At 39.2% G+C, this 24,386-nt stretch overlaps 1 protein-coding gene across 1 annotated transcript in view; it reads right to left on the bottom strand.

The window, feature by feature from the left end:
- The window catches only part of LOC136881936 (E3 SUMO-protein ligase ZBED1), a 123,757-nt gene that overhangs the window by 22,840 nt on the left and 76,531 nt on the right, over positions 1-24,386 (bottom strand). Inside the window, exon 5 of the mRNA XM_067154396.2 lies at positions 21,891-21,949. Coding sequence (XP_067010497.2) covers positions 21,891-21,949 — 59 coding nt within the window. The remainder of the gene's footprint in view (positions 1-21,890; positions 21,950-24,386) is intronic.

The following is a 24,386-nucleotide window of genomic DNA, read 5'->3' as shown; positions in this document are numbered from 1 at the left end:
GGTACCCTCATATTGGACAAAAGCAGTAATTGCACCTATCTATAAGCAAGGGAACAGGAAGGATTGCAACAACTATCGAGGTATCTCATTGATTAGTATACCAGGCAAAGTATTCACTGGCATCTTGGAAGGGAGGGTGCGATCAGTTGTTGAGAGGAAGTTGGATGAAAACCAGTGTGGTTTCAGACCACAGAGAGGCTGTCAGGATCAGATTTTCAGTATGCGCCAGGTAACTGAAAATTGCTACGAGAGGAATAGGCAGTTGTGTTTATGTTTCGTAGACCTAGACAAAGCATATGACAGGGTACCAAGGGAAAAGATGTTCACTATACTGGGGGACTATGGAATTAAAGGTAGATTATTAAAATCAATCAAAGGCATTTATGTTGACAATTGAGCTTCAGTGAGAATTGATGGTAGAATGAGTTCTTGGTTCAGGGAACTTACAGGAGTTAGACAAGGCTGTAATCTTTCACCTTTGCTGTTCGTAGTTTACATGGATCATCTGCTGAAAGATATAAAATGGCAGGGAGGGATTCAGTTAGGTGGGAATGTAGTAAGCAGTTTGGCCTATGCTGATGACTTGGTCTTAATGGCAGACTGTGCCGAAAGCCTGCAGTCTAATATCTTGGAACTTGAAAATAGCTGCAATGAGTATGGTATGAAAATTAGCCTCTCGAAGACTAAATTGATGTCAGTAGGTAAGAAATTCAACAGAATTGAATGTCAGATTGGTGATACAAAGCTAGAACAGGTCGATAATTTCAAGTATTTAGGTTGTGTGTTCTCCCAGGATGGTAATATAGTAAGTGAGATTGAATCAAGGTGTCGTAAAGCTAATGCAGTGAGCTCCCAGTTGCAATCAGCAGTATTCTGTAAGAAGGAAGAAACTATCTTTACATCGGTCTGTTTTCAGACCAACTTTGCTTTACAGGAGCGAAAGCTGGGTGGACTCAGGATATCTTATTCATAAGTTAGAAGTAACAGACATGAAAGTAGCAAGAATGATTGCTGGTACAAACAGGTGAGAACAATGGCAGGAGGGTACTCGGAATGAGGAGATAAAGGCTAATTTAGGAATGAACTCGATGGATGAAGCTGTACACATAAACCGGCTTCGGTGGTGGGGTCATGTGAGGTGAATGGAGGAGGATAGGTTACCTAGGAGAATAATGGACTCTGCTATGGAGGGTAAGAGAAGTAGAGGGAGACCAAGATGATGTTGGTTAGACTCGGTTTCTTTTTTTTCTTTTTTGCTAGTTGTTTTACGTCGCACCAACACATATAGGTCTTATGGCGATGATGGGACAGGAAAGAGCTAGGAGTGGGAAGGAAGCGGCCGTGGCCTTAATTAAGGTACAGCCCCAGCATTTGCCTGGTATGAAAATGGGAAACCATGGAAAACCATTTTCAAGGCTGCCGACAGTGGGGTTCGAACCTACTATCTCCCGAATACTGGATACTGGCCGCACTTAAGCGACTTCAGCTATCGAGCTCGGTAGACTCGGTTTCTAACGATTTAAAGATAAGAGGTATAGAACTAAATGAGGCCACAACACTAGTTGCAAATCGAGGATTGTGGTGACGTTTAGTAAATTCTCAGAGGCTTGCAGACTGAACGCTGAAAGGCATAACAGTCTATAATGATAATGTATGTATGTATGGAACAAATACAAATTTATTTTACCAGGCCCTGTTAGGAAAGTCGTTATTTTTCTGGTTAATGGCAAATTTAACTTTAATCTGTTCTTCACACTCGTAATGAATTATTTTGTCATTGCTCCATTTATGATGCTGTTCCATTCGTTTACCCACTTATTTATGCTCACTGCTTGTAGTTCACTTAACGCTACACTGGCTGGTTTAGTATGGTCGTAAGGCACGGATACATCTCTGTTCCTTGCTGCTGTTTTTGCTATTTCATTACCAGGATCCCCATTGTTTTGCAAGTTTCCAAATACTCTAACACTTTTAAAATCGCTAACTGCTCCACTTGGTTATTCGAGAAGTAGTCTTTTAGCCCATACTGTAGTTGATGTACTAGTTCTTTGTCAACTCCAACATCCCCCTTACTCCTGTCAGTACATATTTCAAATTTGTAGTCTATATTATCTTGCTTTCCCTTAATGGTGCATATGTCTGCAAGATGTGCCCTCTTCGAGGAGTGCTTTGAAATATCCACAGTTACTATTTCCTTATTATTTCCCATTTTGATTTCATACAATGTTGCTAACTTTTGAAGTTCTAATGCTTCATTCAATGTGGTTCAAAGGCTTGCAGAATATCAGATGATGCATGGTCAGTGCAATCAATCCTCTTGGTCATTATTCTCATTTTCTGTACCAGAAAATATAATAAAGACAGGTAAAGTACAAATTTAACATAATCAAAAATCATCCTTGATGATGATGAAATCATCACTGATTTCTTGCCCAAAGTTTGAATACATATAGCCAGGACTAGGATTTATATGCAACCAACACGAAATCTGGACGTTGTGGGTTTGAATCCCACTGGTGTCCAGGTGACTATTTTGTTCTGTACTTAACATCTCTTCATCACGTACTACATGTACATAACACAACCTAATAGGTTGAAAGTCGATTTTGATCACAGAAAAATACTTTTTGATTTGGGGTAAAGTGGACTGAGTAACTAGGCCAAAACCAAAAGAAAAAATAACTTTCTTTCCATATTTCATAGAAATACTATCAAAATCCAGATTTGAATAATGATAGTTAATGGTATTAGTTTCACACCCCATTAACTTGTATCATTTTCGGAGATGCCAAGGTACAGAAATTTTGTCCTACAGAAGTTCTTTTATGTACCAGTAAATCTACCAACATGAGGCTGATATATTTGAGCACCTTCAAGTACCACCAGACTGAGCCAGGATCGAACCATGTAAGATGGGCTCAGGAATCCAGCGCACTACCACTTGAGCTACTGAGACCAGCAATCAGCTTTGAATTATTTATGCTAGTGAAATAAATGATATAGATGTTGATTCCCATAGAGCACCTGAAACATTTGTCCCAAATTAGTAATACAGTTAAAATTGAAATAATTGATAGAGAGATTCAACCTATTCAATACAAAAGTAGAAATTGTACCGGTTTCAACCCTAGTCCAGGTCATCATCAGCCGATTAAAACATGAAAAACAATGCATAGGAAAAGGAAATGAAAGATCAAGTAGACTCCGGATCAGTAGAAGAGGCGATATAAAAATGAATGGGGGTAGACACTGTAAAACTCAGAAGAAGTAAAATGCAAGTCACTCAAAAGAAAACAGTGCGCAATTCTCTGAGCGGCAGCATGGCACACGCAGCGCTAGGCCAGCACCTCCTAGAGAACAAGGCCTGGCAATACGAATGAGAGTAGCTGATGACATATGTTGAAGGAGGCCCATGCCAGTAACTCAGTTAGCTTGTCGCTGCTTGGTGTATGAGGACGTGTTTCCCTATTATGTGCGTTTTTCATCGATTATATTAATGTTAATCGAGACTTGTGTGTCAACACTCGCTTAATATTCCTATTAGTGTAAGTTCAGTTAAAGGTGATAGTACTTCTAAATTGTTAACATTGATAAACTGTGTTTAAAGTGCTGGCATGGCCACCACGCGAGGTTAGAACTGAGTTTATTTTTAATGGTGTGTTGTGAATTGCGATCATTTTCAAATTATGAATACCGATGCCTCACAAATGCAGTTTTGCAAATTTTAAGGGCAATTATTGCACTGGCCCTAAAGTGAGTGTTTTCTCGTTTCCAACTGACGACTCGGAGAGAGCTAAGTGGTTACGAGCTATTCGCGAGATGATTTCGTTCCTTCCAAAAATGCAAAGGTAAGTCTTAGTTATTAGTGTATTATATATGATTTCAATCATTCAATCACTTAAGTTGTGGAATGGTCCTTGAAATGGAGCCCTGTGTTGTAGGTGTGCGAGCTCCATTTCAAAACTCATGAGGTTGAAAGGACGACCAGCATGTATGATGAGAGAAATGGGAAATTATTGACTGCAACTTTATCTCATCCAAGGCTTTGAAAGGTTTGTGGATAGGTCTCATATCTTTGCTATTTATGAATGAAACAGTAGATTTTTTTTAGGGTGATTTATATCATACTGATTTAAGCATTTGCTGTATTGAATTGACCAGTTATTACATTTAGTTTGGGATGTGCTGAGTATTCACATTACTTCATAGGACTACTGTTGTGGGTATAGTGATATTCTGGGAAAGCTTATACGGCCTAAATTATGAAGGCATGTAAGGTATTGGCTTTCAAGTATTCCTTCTGTGCTGGACCCTTAACTGCAAGTGAGAGAGTTCTGTTTATTATATCGCATGAGGGAAAATACCACTTAGTGTGGGTTAATATTTTTAGTTCAGGCTAGATAGCAATGTTATTGTGTTTATTGCAATTATGTTCGGTTCTGTATAATTATTATAAGTTCAATGATTTTCTCTGTCTCCTTGTGTGCTATTCATTTTATATTAAAATCAACCAGATATATCTAAGACATGACATGGTCCTGTGAAGTAAGTGGTGCCATGAATTAATAGACGAGCGCATTTATATCTAGGCGAATGCATTCTAACTTGGTCTAAACGTTTTAGGAGCTGTTCCTTCTCAGTTTCCAAACTGTCCAGAATACTTGTCTGACACCACATCTGCCCACCGAGAAGCTTCAGACAATAGGCGTTGTCGAGTAGACAATGAAAGTTTAGCCAAGGCTCTTGCTCAAAGTTTAGAGACCTATGAAGCTCATGTCAGTACCGTTTCTTTCAAGAACTTCCAGGAATTTAAAGAAAAATTAAGTTCAATATCTGTAAAACAAGACTGGAACTGCACTAAAAAGGAACAAATTTAGTAGCTATATTTTCCATAGTAGTTTCTTTAGAAGAGAACACAGTAATAACACAAGAGCACTTTTATTTTATCATATTTATTGCCAGGTGTTATGTTTTCAGGGAGTGATATTACATTTGAGAGGGCACCTTTTATGTTAAACAGGTATTTTGTCATTTAACAAATACGGCTCATTACCTTGGTGGCACATATCCTACAAAATCATTAACCATCCTTTCCTTTTGTCTGTGGTAAGCTGAGGCTTTCTCATTTTTTTAGTACATTATTATTATTAATCAATGAGTTGATGAACCTCTATGAATTCCATTCAAAGGGAATGTGTCAACTCTGAATTCAGAGTAAGTAATTGGGAATTCAATTATGAATTTCTTCTTCCGAACATTATAGCCTATTCACAATGTGGTTATGAATTTCCTCTTGGAGAAAGTACTCCTTCCAGCTTTTGTTATGTAATGAATCTAGCATGCATCTGTGAAAAATTGGGGATTAATTACTTAATTGATCTCATGTGTGTCATATCTATATAATGCAGCTGGTTCATAAAGCATGAAATGAGTAGTTCAGTGTGTGTTCTGCTACTTTTTATTAATGTAATGGCAGGGATGAAAGAACTTTATATGGTTTCTTAGGATTTTAACAATTATTGTTCATAGAGATTTCCTTTTATATTTTCTTATATCATGTTCACCTCATGTCCATTTCAATTTTAAGCAACGTGGTGAAGTTAAATTGAAAACAATTTCAGAAAATGTCTGGGTGAAGGTCAGTTCAAATGTTATAAGTAGAGCTCGGATTTCCATGCAAATGCCTGTTTTTAAATAAGCTAGCTGCACTTCTCAAACTTTGCAAATATTCGTTTTACGGCTTAACAGTTCCAAATAACCGTTCTTTTTCCGTGCATGTTTGCATGTTTTGGCATTTTTCAGAGAAAATTCATGCGTAATGCATATTTGGAAGAGTTTGGATTTAATAGCGCATATTTGGACATTTAATATTGCATAATATGACTTTTATTCTGACTTTGATGCATATATATTGTTATCTTGCATCATAGTGCATTTTCTAAATGTTAGTTTGCAGAATTTGGGACAATTTTTCACGTTGTAGGCTACAGTATGTCTATTACTGAGAGACGGAGAGAATGTATTCCTGGCATCCTATGTGACAACCATAGTTAGTAGCCTACATACGGTACATGTCCTACAGTATAATGCAATTAACCAAACACTTTCTTATCTGTTGCTTGAGTAAACAATGACGTAAGTCGGAAGGCCCCATGTCGAAATCTAATTCTTAGGAATAAGGTGTCCCAGTTTTACAGTTGTGCATTGCTATAAATTGAACCGTAAATTGTGCATTAATCATTGACGGCTCATTTTTCGTCTGTAAGACGAACAAAAGAAACCTTGTATCGCACTTCTGTGGCGCCGCGTTACTGGGATAGCAGCTTACAAATTCTGGTTTTTCATTGAACCCTCTACCGTTGTTATCCTGGAATGTCCTACCCAGAACTCTCAATCGTCACACGTCTGTGTTATCACAGCAAGCAATCGTTACCACTTACTGAGGACATTCAGATGTGTCTGCAATCATCCCATGGAGAAGCAGCTGCCGCAGATAGAGATAAGTTGAACAAACTAATTCGTTCAAATCCTGATTTTGAATTCGTCAAGCTTATTAAAGACGTATTGCGGTGAAAATGCAAAAGACATACAATGTGACCTCACTTTGTCCAAATGTCTTCATTGAATTATGCATCTATCACTTCTCGTGACGTAAAAAGATAATTTTCTGTGCTTAAGTATGTGCTGAATGATAAACAGATGAGCTTAAATCAAGACAGTTCAAAAAATTAGGGTAGTTTTTGTTCATGTTTCAAAAGGAACTGAATTTTGATAATGCATATTTTCCAGTTTATTGTGCATGTTTTGCCATATGATAGTGCATGAATGCATGCATATTTTGAGATTTGATAGTGCGTGGAAATCCGGGCTCTAGTTATAAGAATTGGCATGCCACTTTTCAAATTTAAGAATTTCATTTTTTTTCCCTGTTCTGGTTATTTGAATCAGGGTCCAGAATCATATAAGTACATTTATTTACACTAGGGAACACAAATATAATTTTGATGACTTGATGAACAAATTATTGTTGGCATGTACTGTAATCATTCTCTTTGCATACAGAGAGGTCTTATGGCGAGTTTTTTTTTTTTCTTTTTTTTTTTCGCTAGTTGCTTTACGTTGCACCGACACAGATAGGTCTTATGGCGACGATGGGACAGGGAAGGGCTAGCAGTGGGAAGAAAGCGTCCGTGGCCTTAATTAAGGTACAGCCCCAGCATTTGCCTGGTGTGAAAATGGAAAACCACGGAAAACCATCTTCAGGGCTGCCGACAGTGGGGTTCGAACCTACTATCTCCCGAATACTGGATACTGGCCGCACTTAAGTGACTGCAGCTATCGAGCTCGGTATGGCGAGTTTTGTAAAAGGAACTGATCATTTTTTTACTCTTAAATATACGTAAGAAAGTGTCATATAGTCATATTATTAAAGTTGTTCAGTATTAAGACTCTTAAAAAAACTTCTTTGCATTTTTAATTATTCTTTCTAATTATTACGGTATATTACTCATTTTGCATCCGATATGCGTGTCTATGAGAAAGAATATTCGTCGAATGCACTTTAACCAGCGTATTTTTCAATTTTCGTAAGGAATTAGCTTCATCTACTATCCACTCGCGCTGAGCCGTGGTGGTCACGGCTGAGCCCAGTCGCGTGACGTCACGAATCGTATTGCCAGGCCTTGTTCTTTAGGAGGCGCTGGCTAGGCAAAGTCCCACAATGTTTACGAATAGCAGAGAACGGTTAAATGAGCCAATTTTTAAACACTGTCAGGCACAATGAGTAAATCGATAATACCAATATAAATGGTCCATTATTGGACATTATAAATTTTCCAGCTAACTCATTCCTGGTTCCCAGTGTTTTGCCCCAGTGTACTAAGTTGGGCTCATCAGTTGGTAAATAGCACACCCACCAAGATGCATCACTAGTGCATACCATGGAGGCTACAGTGTAGGCTACTTGGAGCCACCGGCACCACCAATGCAGTATGAGAGACTTTGTATCATTACTAAAAATTGGTGCCTGCCCGGCCATCAGATGATATAGATGTTGATTCCCATAGGGAACCCGAATTATTTGTCCTGAATGAGTAAATTTATAATACCAATATAAATGGTCCATTATTGGACATTATAAATTTTCCAGCTAACTCATTCCTGGTTGCCAGTGTTTTGCTCCCGTGTGCTAAGTTGGGGTCATCAGTTCGTAAATAGCACACCCACCAAGACGTATGGCTAGTGCATACCGTGGACGCCATTGTGTAGGCTACTTGGAGCCACTGGAAGTGCCAATGCACTATGAGAGACTTTCTCTCCCGTAGGGAACCTGAAATATTTGTCCCAAATGAGTAAATTTATAATGCCAATATAAATGGTGCATTATTGGACATTATAAATTTTCCAGGTAACTCATTCCTGGTTGCCAGTGTGCTAAGTTGTGTTCATCAGTTGGTAAATAGCACACCTACTAAGATGCATGGCTAGTGCATACCGTGGAGGCCAAGGACCAAGGGGGAAGTTTTCATTCCCCTTCCTGAAGGGAAGGGGCGGGCCACCTAGAAGGTTACGCCTTCTCTCTGGCCAAGAGATTTGGCGGAGTTTGGGGATTTGGATGGGTTTGATGATAAAAGAAGGGTGCTTTGTTGTTTGGTGATGTGATGATGGGGCCTCTTGGCTAAGGGTGTAGATCTGCTCTTTTGCTTTTTATTAGATTTGATTACAAAGGTTATTACAATTTGATTACAAAGGTTAATACAATTTGGTTACATTGATCTACAATATGATTTCAGTACAGATATACTTAGTCACTATTGGGAAGTTGGGAAAAGTAGGTTGAAGGTTTGCTGGTAAAGTGAAGAGAAGTTTAGGAGGGAAATGAGGAGTACTTGGAGAAGGTAGGAGCGGTTATGTAGGTTGGACGGGTGGGATTGCGGGTTGGGTAGCTAGGCACGGTTTCTCAGAGTGGTGGGGTGGGAGGAGGGTTGTGGGGGAGATCGAGATGGCTCCACTCGATGGTGGCGGCCGAACAGTTTGATCCCCTGCTGTATGAGACGCTGGACTTCTTCTGTAGTTTGGAGTTGTAGTCGCAGCATGAAGGTGGGCCCGGTTTCATTGTGGATTCGGGTTGCTCTTTTTAGGTGGAGTCCGGCTAGGCGCAGTTCTTGGCTGATGAGGTTTGTTGGTATTCCTGGGTTTACTCCCCTCACTACACAGCTGGGGTTGCCTTCTGGTGGTGGTGATCTTCTGATGGATTCGGGCGGTGGTGGTGGTGGTGTTGTTGGTTTTGCTGTTTCTGATGCTTCCATGGTGGGTGTGGGTGGCCGAGCTGCTGGGTTGGGTGAGCTGACTGGGGAGGTGAAGGTGGGAGACATCATTATAGGGGAGGTATGTGATGGGACAGTTGTAGTTATAGGGGTTTTGCAGGAGGCGAGTGTTAGATGGGTAGCGGTAGTGGTGGTGATGGTTGTCATTGGGTTTATGTTTGTGTAGGATGGGAGCTGGTGTGGTGGGATGTAGGGAGGTGGCTGGGTGCGAGGTTTCGGTGATGGTGGAGGAGAGGTGTGAGCAGGCGGCCGGGTTCCTGGGTTCGGTTCAAATCCTTGTTCCAGGTGCTTCGGGCAGGGATCTGTGATGAATTGTCTTCCATGAATGTATATTCCATAAATTAGCGCCTGTCGGACGTCGTTAGGTGTGGCTAGTTGTACCAGGAAGTCTTCTGATGGTAGGTTGTTTACCAGTAACCTGGTGGCTTTGGTGGCTGGTACGCCACTGTTACGGAGAGAGCGGAGGATAGATTCATCAGTTTCTCTGAGATCAACGCCTTTAAGGATGATGTTGGGCATTGTGGGGAGGCCGACTTCCTTTTTGGTGTCTGGCCCAGATTTTGCTAGTTGTCATGGCAGGGAAGAAAAGTTAAAGTTGAGAGGTTCCCCTGCCGTAATAAAAATAGGCGAGATCGTGAAATTATTACATTCGACCAAAAAGGGAAAACTGATGAATGTTTTGGAAAATTTAGAAATTTACCTTACACAAAAATGTAATTCTGAATCAAGTTTAAATGAGAAAAGTACAGAAGATAACCCACTGTTTAGGCTAGCATATAATCATTTAAGGAACAAAAAGAAGAAGAAAAGAAGAAAAACTTGAAGATCCTAAATTTGTATAGTGTTCTCATTCAGTTCAATCAAAATTGTATGTATTGATCATTTTTATAATATTTCATAAGTTCTCTTTACTCTTTGATATGATGTATTGGGACACAATACTCCTTCAAATTGTGAAACAAAAGATTGTGTCATATTGTGTTATTCTTTGATCTAACCACTGATGAAGGGAATGGTTGAGATTTCCCGAAACATGTATGGTTTAATTAATAATGTTTCTTTCATTTAATGAGTGTATTGATCAAGGCGGATTTAAATAAACTATTATAAATAGTTATATTATACATCGTGGAGAAGTGCGTAGGCTACTTGGAGCCCCCGGCAGTGCCAATGCACTATGAGAGACTTTGTCTCCTTACCAAAAATTGATGCCTGCCTGGCCATCAGATGATATAGATGTTGATTCCCATAGGGAACCTGAAATATTTGTCCTGAATGAGTAAATTTATAATACCAATATAAATGGTCCGTTATTGGACTATATAAATTTTCCAGCTAACTCAATCCTGGCTGCTGCATTTCACACCAGTGTACTAAGTTGGGCTCATCAGTTAGTAAATAGCACACCCACCAAGACACATGACTAGTGCATACAGTGGAGGCCACTGCGTAGGCTATTTGGAGCCCCTGGCAGCGCCAGTGCACTATGAGAGACTTTGTCTCATTACCAAAAATTGATGACTGCCTGGCCATCACATGATATAGATGTTAATTCCCATAGGGAACCTGAAATATTTGTCTCTCTTTTGGTAATGAGACAAAGTCTCTCATAGTGCTTTGGCACTGCTGGTGGCTCCAAGTAGCCTAAGCAGTGGCTTCCTCGCTATGCACTAGCCATGCGTCTTGGTGGGTGTGCTATTTACCAACTGATGAGCCCAACTTATCACACTGGGGGAAACGCTGGCAACCTGGAATGAGTTTGCTGGAAAATTTATAATGTCCAATAACAGATCACTTATATTGGTATTAGTAAAATAAATTTTAAAATATTTTCCGTGAAGTATAACCCTGAAACCATAAAATATGGATCTTTAGCATAAAACATTAAATTACGTCAATGGTTGCAAGTTTTCCTGAAATATGTAAAAATAAGTACAGAAGTTCGAAATATGAAGGAATATGGATACATGTTTTAAATCACTTCAAATATGCCAATTCTTAACAATATGTTACAATTGTCACTGTAGGTAATGAAAAATCAAATATATATTTACATGGATATCCCAGCCCTGCACATAACAAAATCATAATTATGGAACTTAAAATTACAACTTTTTGTTACTCTGAGGTAGGTGTATAAAATACAGATAAAGTTGTTGTCAAATCTAACTGGCTGCCATTAAACAAAAACCAAGCAAGTTCAAATTCCACTTAACTTCTGTTGTGCTGGTTTCCCTAAACCAAAAGACCTTATACCGCAATATAAACTGATAGATTTCTATCTACACTGGGAGACATTATACGAAATAAAACACTCCCAAAATAAATATGTTATCACTTGTAAATGTATCACTTTCAAAAATAAAAATGTCCTATAAGTCTATCACTGAGCAGACATCCAAGACACAAGCACTTCTAATTATACACCATAATGATCCACAAGGCAAGAATTTTACAAAGTTATAAAGTAGGACATGATAATGCCAGCCTGTCATTTCAATACATTATAAAGAAGACTGCAACTATCAGACGGCTTGGAAAATGTTTACTGCACTAATCATCCATGAAATAAATCTATCAGCATTGCAACAAATCAAAGACCCTGTGAAATGCACTATTTAGACAACCTGACATAATTCGAACTAGATGTAGGAGTAGCACACATGACATCATATCTCAGCTGGCAAACTGATGGTATGAGAGGTTTAAATCACATCACGACAACCGTAACTCCAGAAGACTAAATTCAGAATCAATTTTATCACTTTAATTTATATCATTCCCATGGAACTACAATCAAGGATAAAACTTATTAAGAAATAAACTTACTACCTGTTTACATGGCACATTACGTAGACAAGCAACCAATGAATCAACTTTATAGTCTGAAGTACATATTGAAACAAAAAAAATATCGTCAAAACACTTCCCTGTAATGTCTCTATGCTGAGTGGCTCAGACAGTTAAGGCACTGGCCTTCTGACCCCAACTTGTCAGGTTCGATCCTGGCTCAGTCGAGTGATATTTGAAGGTGGTCAAGTACGTCAGCCGCATGTCTGTAGACTTCCTGGCGCATAAAGGATCTCCTGCGGTACAAAATTCTGGCACCTCGGCATCTCCGAAAACCATTAAAATGTAGTTAATGGGATGCAAAAATATTATTTATTATTAATTATTAGGTACATCATCATGTTTGGTCAGGCTGCATTTTCATGGTAGCCAATCATGGTAGTGTCCATTGTTGTCACATGAGGCTGTATTTTACCGTTCTTATCTTCATTCATGTAGTCATCCCCATGGCACCACATTATGTACGAATCCCTCTATGATCCTTGGTGGTGTGGATTCCCTTAATATCAATCGATATATCTGTACCACATCAGATTAATCAAACTAGTTACTAATTTGGTGAAGCAATTAACACTAGGTAATTGACCCAGCAACACCGTTCGGTACCTTATAGTACAAGTGCACCTTACATCGGACTTTCTCTTACTGATCATTACTCACGACATAAATCTGGCAACTCCACTTTACATTGTCAAGGTGATACTCCCTACAATGACTAAAATCAACACAGGGTTTTATTTTAGTGTTTGCGGCAACAACCGTTTGGAATTTGATATCATGTTGAAAGGAATAGCTGGCCCCGTGGTGTAGGGGTACCGTGCCTGCCTCTTACCCGGAGGCCCCGGGATCGATTCCTGGCCAGGTCTGGGATTTTTACCTGGACCTGAGGGCTGGTTTGAGGTCCACTCAGCCTACATGATTAGAATTGAGGAGCTATCTGACGGTGAGATAGCAGCCCCGGTCTAGAAAGCCAAGAATAACAGCTGAGAGGATTCATCGTGCTGACAACACAACACCTCGTAATCTGCAGGCCTTCGGGCTGAGCAGCGGTCGCTTGATAGGCCAAGGCCCTTCAAGGGCTGTAGTGCCAAGGGGTTTGGTTTTGGTTTGGTTGAAAGGAATAAAAAATGACTGCCCGTCTCAGGTAAGTTCCTTTATTTTGTTTATAAATGTTGACAATATAATTTTGTATTGTGTGGTTCGTTATCATGAAATATCAGTCCATGACTTGAAGTAACAAGCAATTGGTCATCATTTCTGTGGTAGCTGTTATGACACTAATTATTCTGCTGGTACCGTATGGTACCGCACGGCGCTTAGCGTACCTCTCTGTTCCTTTCCTCCTCCTTGTTTCTAAGGGCGATTCTAAAGAAACAATTCATATTGTATTTGAAAATGATTTATGTGCGTCATTCAATTGTATTATTGTAGATTTTACTAAAAAATCCACGTCATAACAGACGTGGACTGCGCGATATATCGCATCTAATGATACGTGAGGAGGTTCTACATGTTACTGAAGAAGAGGATACTGATGGCGAAGTCATATACATTGAACCACCGGAATGTAATGTATTATCTGATGAAGATCCGGTTGAGGAAGATGCAGGGAATATCGCAGATAACCTTACGGAAGATGAACACCGAGCACCAGTTGAAGTAGTGCTGAAACAGCAAATTCTGCACAGGTGTTGGGAATCCATCTCCGATAATGATTCACGCCCGTGAAAAGAGCGAAATCATCACCGCGTCCATCAGTTATGTGGATGGTGGATGATCTAGTTCCCACAACAACCTATTACCCTAGTGCGAAATTTTCCACTTTTCAAAACATGATGGTGACCGAAATATTTTTGAATTGTGTTTTGAGGATGAAATTGTGAATTTCTTGTGCTCCGAAGCCAGCCAGTATGCACTTTTTAAAAATAAAGATCTTAAAGTAACCGCAAAAAAATTAAAATTTTCATCACCATTTTATTTCGAGTGGCGATGTGCAAATGCCACCATCAGAATTAGGAAGGTGCAAACTGTTAGTTACAGTATATATATTTGGAGAGTTTTTTGAAGAGAGATAAATAGAGTTGTTCACACTTCTTTCCTTTTTAGATTATCTGACACCTTGTGATTCAATGACCTACATCACTACATCGCTTCAGCAAACCATCGTCGGCGCCGCGCGGCCGCTGGACGCGTATCCCACGGCCGCACGGAATGCATCAAGTATAATGTGGACATCTGGGTAAACTACATTTTGCCTCTCCAAACTAGTAATAATAATGTTATTTGTTTTACGTCCTACCAACTAATCTTTTACGGTTTTCGGAGATGCCGAGGTGCCGGAATTTAGCCCTGCAGGAGTTCTGTTACGTGCCAGTAAATCTACCAACAAGAGGCTGGCATATTTGAGCCCCTTCAAATACCACCAGACCTGAGCCAGGATCGAACCTGCCAAGTTGGGGTCAAAAGGTCAGCGCCTTAACCGTCTGAGCCACTCTGCCTGGCTCCAAACTAGTGAAAAGTGGAAATAGGTGACTAAAACCTGAAGTCTATAATAGTATTATTCCTATTTCCTAAAGATATGTCATGTCTGAGGTAATATTATTTTTCGGAATTCCCAAAAGGATGTCACAAATGAACCTATAAACACCTTTGTACTTTTGTTTATTGCTAAATTATTTGTAATCAATATTCTGTAACAATATTAAGCATTAAATGTCATGGTATTCTAACAAGGGAACAATTTTTTAGTTTCACCCAAACGGTACGGTACGGTACCGTACAGTACCAGGCCTTCATTTAGAAACCAGTCATCTAATTTTTATAAAAATTCTCTAATATGAGAATGCTGGGAATATTAAATAAAAATTTAAAAATAAAAATTTGAAAACTTCGGCATTCCCGGGTTAAGCCGGTTTTCCCTTTTAATCCTGTTCTATCGCGCACTGACCTGGCATTACCATTGTGACTTATACGTCACGCATACTTCCATGCAGCCCGTTCACTGTGGTGTTCAAACCAATCTAACTCCATTAAAATATTCAAATGGATATCCATACTGTGACTACCATAATGATGGAAAACACTTTAATTTGTCATCTAAGAGATCTGCAATAGGAAGTTCTCTTAAATGACCACAGATGCTATTCTGTGTTCTAACACTCTGTGATGCTACACTGTAAAAAAAATCATTGTTCTTGGCACATGCGTATAACTGACCTAAAATGAATTACTAATGAGAGAGTGCAGGCCGTGCAACTATGAACATGTCATAATCCAATGTCAGGACAATCAAATAAGTAGTATTTATAATCTGTAGTATGCAGAATAATGTGGAGGATTGATGACGATGAATTTCATTCAGAAAACATTTCTAACAGGTTTATTTCTACCTGTCTGCCATTCAGCAGGTGTGAGTTTGCCACACAGAGTTGGCAAAGAAAGATATAACACACTACTACATTTGAAAGACTTGAATCATGAAAGTTGCAAATATTCCACTCACAGGCTAACACATACATGATGAATGATGGAGATGGATTCAGTATATACATTGAGTGACCAAAAGTCATGGGAAGACACTGAATTTGATGTCAATAATGAGTTGCTCCTCCACGAGCCCTCAAAATGGCAGCAATACAGTGAGGCATCAACTTTTTTTTTTTTTTTGCTTTACGTCGCACCAACACAGATAGGTCTTATGGCGACGATGGGACAGGGAAGGGCTAGGAGTGAGAAGGAAGCGGCCATGGCCTTAATTAAGGTACAGCCCCAGCATTTGCCTGGTGTGAAAATGAGAAACCACGGAAAACCATTTTCAGGGCTGCCGACAGTGGGGTTCGAACCTACTATCTCCCGAATACTGGATACTGGCCGGACTTAAGCGACTGCAGCTATCGAGCTCGGTGAGGCATCAACTCTAAAAAGTGTTGGAATCATTTTGAAGGGATCTGGACCTGTGCATCTTGCACTGCTACCCACAAATTGATTTTGTGTAGTTGGTGTGGAGTTCATGCAGCATGCACCATCATCAACAGAATCCCATAAATGCTCAAATGGATTAAGATGGGAGGATCTGGAGGACCAATCCATGGTCGTAACTTCACTGGAATGCTCTTCCAATCACACACGCACACCACCACAGAGCAGTGACATGGAACATTGTCCTGTTGAAACAAGGCATCTCCATCAGGGTACCCTAGCAGCAGAAAGGGATACAGATGATCTGAAAGAATGTCCACATAATATGCACCTGTCAGTGCTCCTTGCAGCTGGACAATGGGGCCTAATTGCAACTATGAGAACACTGCCCAGACCTGAGCCATCTCCCACCTGGACACAACCTTGCTGACATGCAGGATCCATTGCTTCATGGGGCACACACCTCACTCTCACGCACCCATCAGCTCGATACGACTGGAACCAAGATTCATTGGACCATACAACATGCTGCCACTGTTGCGTGGACCATTGTTGATGTTCGTGGGCCCATGCACATCTCTGAGTCGAAGTGTCAGCAAAGGGACAAGAGTTGGTCGTCAGCTGGTGAAGAATATGCAGTGCAGTTGTCTTCATACAGTCGTGGCAGAAATGGGTTCCTGACTCCCAACATTCAATTGGGCAGCAATCTGACTTACTGTAGCCCGTTGAGCACCCAATATGGTTCTGCAGATGGGATGTCAATCGTTAAACAACTGTCATCTTCCTATGTGTCAGTTTTCGTGGATGGAAACATTCTCTCCGTTATATTGAAGATCAACCCTCGACTCTGTTGACCTTGGAAACCTGAATTTGCGTGTAATCTCCGCAATGCTATGACCCATGCGCCATGTGCCTACGATCATCCCATGTTCAAAGTGAGTTAAATCGCAATGTGTTGCCATCTTCACGACACTGCTGTTTGTGACAGACTGCTCAGCTATGCTGCAGCTAGCTGCAATGCTCAGAGGTCATAGATGGCACATTTTCCAATAGGTCACTTCTGGCCAAATAGCTTGGTGAAAGGTGTGACTCATCAGCATGCATTAAAATTTTAACCCTAAGTTAACAAACGTGGATTAAACCTTAACCCCGAGTTATACAGTTTTAACTCTGAATTTGACTATTCATTCTGTTTTATCAAGGAGGGTTAATTTTAATTCTAGGTTAACGCCGGAGTTAACTTAACCTCAATTTTCGTCTGGGTTAACCTGTTAACTCAAGGTTAAAAACAAAATGGCCACCATAAATCATGTGTTTGATCCAGAGTAGCTTTATTTAGATTTGTTAAATGGTGTTCCTAATTGAAATAGGCCCACAATAAGAAAGATTGACTTTCAAAATCTGTCCGAGGAACAATTTCTGAAGAGGTATAGACTGTCAAAAACCGCCGTCAGTAAAATCATCGAAATTCTCGAGAGGTTAGAATACACAACTGACTGAAACAAGCCTCTCTTTCGTATACCAAAGGTATTGATTGCATTAAGGTTTTATACCACAGGGTCGTTTCCTATAATGGTCGCAGACAACAAGGGTTATTTTACAGTCAATTTTCAAGTAATCAGTGATTCTAACCTCAAAATTTCTTATATAGTTGCAAGACAGCCAGTAATGTAGCCAACACTATTAAATTCCCCTGTTGTTTTTTTCCATGTGCCCTCTTTTTTCTTTTAATTTTTTACCATCAGTCTCCTTGCATTCTATAATGCTTTGGTACTTGGTGGCTATTTTTCTAAAGGAGAAAAATTTGTGACCCTATTTCTCTTCTATTTCTTGGTCACTGCAATCATTTCTATCAGAATCATGAAAGAATACACAGAACTGAGGAAAAAAATGAAATACTGCACAACAAATAAACAAAAGAACCATGCATAAATTGTGTTCATAATCCCTTACTTTTAGTAACTGCCTCATTTACCGATATGGCTGCTGTTTCCGGCAAGGGTTGATATGGTCTTAGTCTGAAATAGCTTGGTGAAAGGTGTGACTCATCAGCATGCATTAAAATTTTAACCCTAACTTAACAAACCCGGGTTAGAGTACTGGTATATTTAACCTATGCTGATGAAACCAGGCCTCAGTGTAGAAATTGGTATTGTCTACTTTATTTTCCATTGTACAAATACGCTTAGAGAAACACTTACTAAAATAAAAGTATAAATTCAGTGACTGAAACAAATCTGTTGTTTAAGTATTTCTAGTATTACGAATTCAGCACATATGTTGGTGACTTCCTTGTTGTGGTTAGTGTTCAGTCTAATATTTAAACCATAGCAGGACCTTGAGTGAGTAAAACATCAGGTATGAAGTTCCCTCACAAATAAACAAGGAAAGACCAGTGAATACAAAATGACAAGATATGGAGAAGAGTATGTACAAGAAAACTGCAAGAAAGGACTGTCAGAGCAAAGTTACGGTTGTTTAGAAGCATGATGCAAAGGCAAGCCTTAGAGAACATGATCCCAGGAAAAAGAGCTAGTGAATGGCTTCAAGTGAGATGGAGGAATTTCATTGTAGAAGGCATATCAAAGGGGAGTGATGGAAGGATAGAGTAGAACTGAGGCCTTTGGTGCATCACCCTAATAAGTTTGTGTCTGGAAATGGGAGTGGATAAAGGAGAGGAACATAGCAGCTAGCAACACTGAGGTGAGTGGAAATGAAAGGAAAAGGCCTATAAGCACTGAAACCTCTAGTAAACAAACGTAAAGGAGGAAGGTGAACTGTGGTCTTGAAGCACACAGGTTTATGTGCCGAAACAAGCAGAGAATGAGAAAGGTGAGGCATTGGAATAAGTTGCCATTGTGTCTAATTCACTTAGGTGCATACCTTTTTAAACATACATACACCATTATAGACCGTTATGCCTTTCAGCATTCAGTCTGCAAACCTCTGTGAATCCTGTATCTGCAACTAGTGCTGTGGCCTCATTTATTTCTATACTGCTTACCTTAAAATTATTAGAAACTGAGTCTAAACATCGTCGTCTTGGTCTTCCTCTACTTCTCTTACCATCTCTAATAGAGTCCATTATTCTGCTAGGTAACCTATCCTCCTGTCCGGCCCTGCGGTATTGGGGGCAACACATCTGCCTGTCACCCGGTGGCCACAGGTTCAATTCCCAGTTGGGTTAGGGGTTTTTAATTGTAAATTATTAATATCCCTGGCCTGGGAAGTGGGTGTTTGTGTCATCCTTAGCATTCCTTTCCTCATACTCAACACTTTACACTTCTGCCATTTAAAAAATACATGCAGGTTCCTCACATATGTTGCAGGTAAGTGCAAAAGATCTTTGTAGGTTGATGCCCCAAAAAAATAGAATTTTTTAAAATCCTATCTTCTTCCACTCACCCCACTTGACCCCTCTACTGAAGCCAGTTTATGCGCATTGAGTTCATTGCTAACTTAGTCTTTATCTCCTTATTCCAAGTACCCTCCTGTCATTGTTTCCACCTGTTTGTACAATCATTCTTGCTACTTTCATGTCTCTTACAACTTGTGAATAAGTTACCCTGAATCCACCTAGCTTTTGCTCCCATAAAGCAAAGTTGGTCTGAAAACAGACTAATGTAAAGATAGTTTCATCTGCGAGCTGACTTCCTTCTTACAGAATACTGTTGATCGCAACTGCAAGCTCACTGCATTAGCTTTACTGCACCTAGATTTAATCTCACTTACTATATTACCATCCTAGAACAACACACAACCCTAAATACTTGAAATTATCTACCTGTTCCAGCTTTGCATCACCAATCTGACATTCAATTCTCTTGGATTTCTTACCTACCGATACCAATTTCCTTTTTTTTTTTTTTTTTTTTTTTTGCAATTGGCTTTACGTCGCACTGACATATCTTATGGCGATGATGGCACAGGAAAGGGCTAGGAATGGGAAGGAAGTGGCCGTGGCCTTAATTAAGGTACAGCACCAGCATTTGCCTGACAGAAAACCATCTTCAGGGCTGCCAACAGGGAGTTCGAACCCACTATCTTCTGGAGGCAAGCTCACAGCTGTGCACCCCTAATCACATGCCAACTCGCCCTGCTGACATCAATTTACTCTTCGAAAGACTAATTTTCATACCATACTCTATAATTCTCAGAGCATACAGAATACTTACAATCCTTTTATACATAACATGTGATATACTGGCATTCTACATAAGTTACATCTGACGCACAGAGAATGAATGCTTACTGTACTTCATTTTTTCTTAACACCCATTTTCATCAAAACATTGCTTTTGTGCTTGGGGTACTTATAATTCTAAAGAGCTTCATGTTACTTTTATAGCACATTATATGCTTTTAGAAAAAAACCCACTCTGTGAAGCCCATGAAGGCCTATTCAAGGTAGCAAAGTAAAGGCTTCTACAATTAGTAAGCTCGGCACTAAGTGGTTACAGTTGTGCTCAGAAATTAACATAGTCCTCATTTTTAGTATAGACCGAGTGAAATTCAGCGACATGTACTACTCCAAAAGTGGAAATAATTTTTTTAAATGTTGGCTTTCTGATTGTTTATCAAATCCATGTAATTCGAGGGTGAAATGAGCATGTATTTACCACCTTGGTTTAGTAGGCCAATATTACAATCTGACATTTATTTATTTATTTATTTATTTATTTATTTATTTATTTATTTATTCATTCATGAAGCACAAAATACAGCTAAAATGAGCCTTGGCTGTATATGTTTCAATGTGGTTTTAGAATTGTAATTTTGTTAAAGTCAAAGAAATATTAATGTTTATTTAATTCCACCTATTCAATACATAAAGAATGATTTTAATTAATAATTAAATCTTATGAAGTAAATTATAGGGACATATTTCACCCTTTTTTTAAGGGCATCTTCAGCTTTAATCTCAAACCTGAAAGATAATAAATCAGGATCCTGATTGCTCTTAATTGTAATTTTTTAAGATAAATTACAAATTATAAAAGAGAGGATGATGTAGGTACAAGCGTCAAAAAATGAGCAAGAGGGATGACAGTAGTTACGATATTCTTATTAAAAAGCCTTTATAAAGCCTTACAAACAATCCTAATTTATATACTTTTATGAATGTCCTTGTCTAAAAATGTGGTAAAAAGTTGCATATTAGCAGTTCTACAAGAACAAGTATTGCTGCGTCAAATCTCGTTAAACAGCGCCCTGTATTGGTTAGGAACGTAAGAAATAAGTTTGAAGCCTAAACAGTTCAATCTTTAGAATGGTCATATGGCTTCATTTTCTGGATTGGGAATAAGTTTCCAAATAAGGCACCAGCTCAAGAGGACGTTAAATGAGGACTGTAGAAGAGCTGCGTCTGCTGGATTCCTGATCTCCCTAATATCTTGTAGTCATTGGCAAAAAGTAGGTTATTTGCTGTTTCATTGAGTTTGGATGGCAGATCGTCCATAAACAAGGAAAACAGCAAGGGGGCAATAGCACTGCCTTGTGAGACACCGGAGGTGACTGGTAACCATGAGGATGAAGTGCCCAATATTACCACACTCTGCCAACGGTTATGTAGGAAACCAGCAAGAAGGGCAAGAAGACTGCTATGTATAGTAAATCGTTAGGAGAGTTATTGAACAGCAGGGTATGGTCTACATAATTGAAGACCTCTTGTAAATACCACATACAAGTCATACAGACTGAATGTCTTTAAATTTGAGTTCAAAACTGAGTATATTAAAATGATCATCTTCTGTCAATTTTATACATGCATCACATTTTATTATACAATTTACTTACTGATGTAATGGGTCCACTGGGGTGTTGATTTCTTCGTCCTGTGTCTGTATCTTCACATCCTGAGGGAAAGCGAATATCTGTTACATTCACCAGGTATAAGCTTGTGCAAACTCATAATAAAAATTCACATGATCTGAGGACAATGATTTATTTTTTAAAGGGCTGGATCCTGAGGAAGTGAGGTACTACAAAGTATCCACACCGTGCCATAGCCTATTGACCTTAAACTCAACACTGTTGTTACCAAAAAGCACATCACAGAAATTGAGCTCATTGGCTTTGAAAACGTCCATCATCCTGTTATTAAACATGGCACGCTTAGTGCTTTAAAATATTATCTGTTTAACAGACCGACAAAATCTGTGAAACTAAGTGCACTTTCTAGAATAAGTAAAATTAACTGGATATTTTACTTTAGCACTGATAATTATGATTTAATAAAATATGTCCTAAACAAAATTTGTCAAAAATTCATTTCAAGTTAGTGACAGATGACCCACAAATACAGTGATACCTGCTTTCACTTAGCAGTCATCTCAAGCAGGAGGTATTGGATGATGTTCATATGCAGGTTCTCAAACGTAAAAGAATGTCGACTATTTGCTAGAATGTTCTTGTTCACTGAAGATTGGGTGCTGGAGCTTGTGATGTTAAAAGAGTATTTATGCTTATTCAGAGTTCACATGATAATCAAATATGTAGATTACTGAATCCATGAAAGTGACTGCACAATAATGCAGACCAAAGCAAAATGTCCTGTAAATACAAAATTATTAAAATGAATTATAGTGTAAATGGTAAAACTGAAAATGGAAACTGATGAACAAAGATGTTAAAGATGTACAAAAAAAGTCTATAGAAAATAAATAAAAATAAACTGTGGACCAAAGGTTCGTATTGTGGTGCACCAGAAGTCAGCAACGTTGAGCACATTTCTTATCGCTTCCAGCAGCTTTCTCGGTAAATGTGTCAGGACTAAAAAGACACTAGCAGATGGCTTTAGTCTGCATTTCACCACAGCCAAACAAAACAGAATCCACCTAATATCCCCGCTTGTACAGATTGGTCTTGCACCTAGCAACATCTGAGTGCAGACTATTTAGAGATCTCCAAGTCGTCCAGTACTCCATATGTCTAGCTGGTAATTCTTCACAAGGTGTTTTCCATCATCCAAGGTGCTCAACCCTAGCTTGCCTCAAAGTGAGTCTTGCTTGCTGTTGTGTTTCTTCCAGTTTCTCTGCGGTCAACAAGAAACTTTTGTACTGGACAAGTTGGCCGTGCAGTCATAGGTGCGCAGCTGTGAGCTTGCATCCAGGAGGTAATGGGTTTGAATCTCACTGTCAGCGGCCCTGAAGATGGTTTTCAATTCTTTCCCATTTTCACACCAGGCAAATGCTGGGGCTTGTTACGGCCTCTCTACTACATCAAGAATTTTTCTTCTTACCGTCTGCCATCCGTCGCGTTCTACTGCTGCCATATTCTCGCCATCTGCTTGCTCACTCAGCTGTTCATTAACTGGCCTGTTCCACTCTACTGCTGCTGCTTTGCTGTAACGCCATGCTACGTATTTTTCTTTGAGTAATTTCTGGACTCACTTCACCACCTACATAAGCATGCTATTGCTTTGTTTCGCCGGTCAGACATCGAGTGAAATTATCTCTGAGTGAAGAAAGCAAAATATTTCGCACGCAGCTGGTCTGTTGCAATGTTTTACATTTTTATTCTGTGAAAAGCTGCTTTGAAAACCTTCATACTGACTGGGTGAGCAAATGTTATAACATTTTTATCTTTCGTGTTTCCATCAAGACATGAAGACTGAACTATTGATTATTCTATGCCCTTCTAGCTTTCATTCTAACAGAGTCCTTCAGACTGACATCTTAATTAATCTTCTACTTTACATGATAAATTACATCTGGACAAATGTTAGAAGTGTTGCCACATCCTGAACTTTTCCTGAGGCCGGAGCGGTTGCTCACATTGCCAACTTATAGGGTTTAAGCAGCCTGGAAAAATCCCCTTCCCTTTCCTTCCCTTCTCAGCCTGTCTCCTTTTTTTTTTTTTTTCCCTTCTTTTCATGGTATTAACTCGTATATTTCTGTCTTGTAACATGCTCCAACTCTCTTACCCCCTTTTGTGTTTGATATTTGATTGTAAGTGTGGCCTTTGATCACTATTGTCCAAATGTATTAATACCCCCCCCCCCTTTCTTTCTTAATCAGTGTCATTTTCAAAAACAATATTTAAAAAATATACTAATTGTGGTTCTCTGCCAATTATGGGTCTTGGGTTTTTGCAGAAACTTACTGGTGTTATTCACAAGAATTTTTAATCAAGATCTGTCTCAATTGCATTCTATTGTTTAAAGGGCTGAGCCCTCACTAAAATCTTTGTGATTCCTATTCTTGGATTGTTGCACTCTGCCTAAGTCATTTATGGTTGAAATATAACTTGTTTAAATTGATTCTGTTTTCTTTAATTTTTGTTTGTTGTGTG

Source organism: Anabrus simplex, chromosome 10 (assembly GCF_040414725.1).
Source record: "Anabrus simplex isolate iqAnaSimp1 chromosome 10, ASM4041472v1, whole genome shotgun sequence".
NCBI lineage: Eukaryota > Metazoa > Arthropoda > Insecta > Orthoptera > Tettigoniidae > Anabrus > Anabrus simplex.
This window is presented reverse-complemented; position numbering and strand designations above follow the sequence as displayed.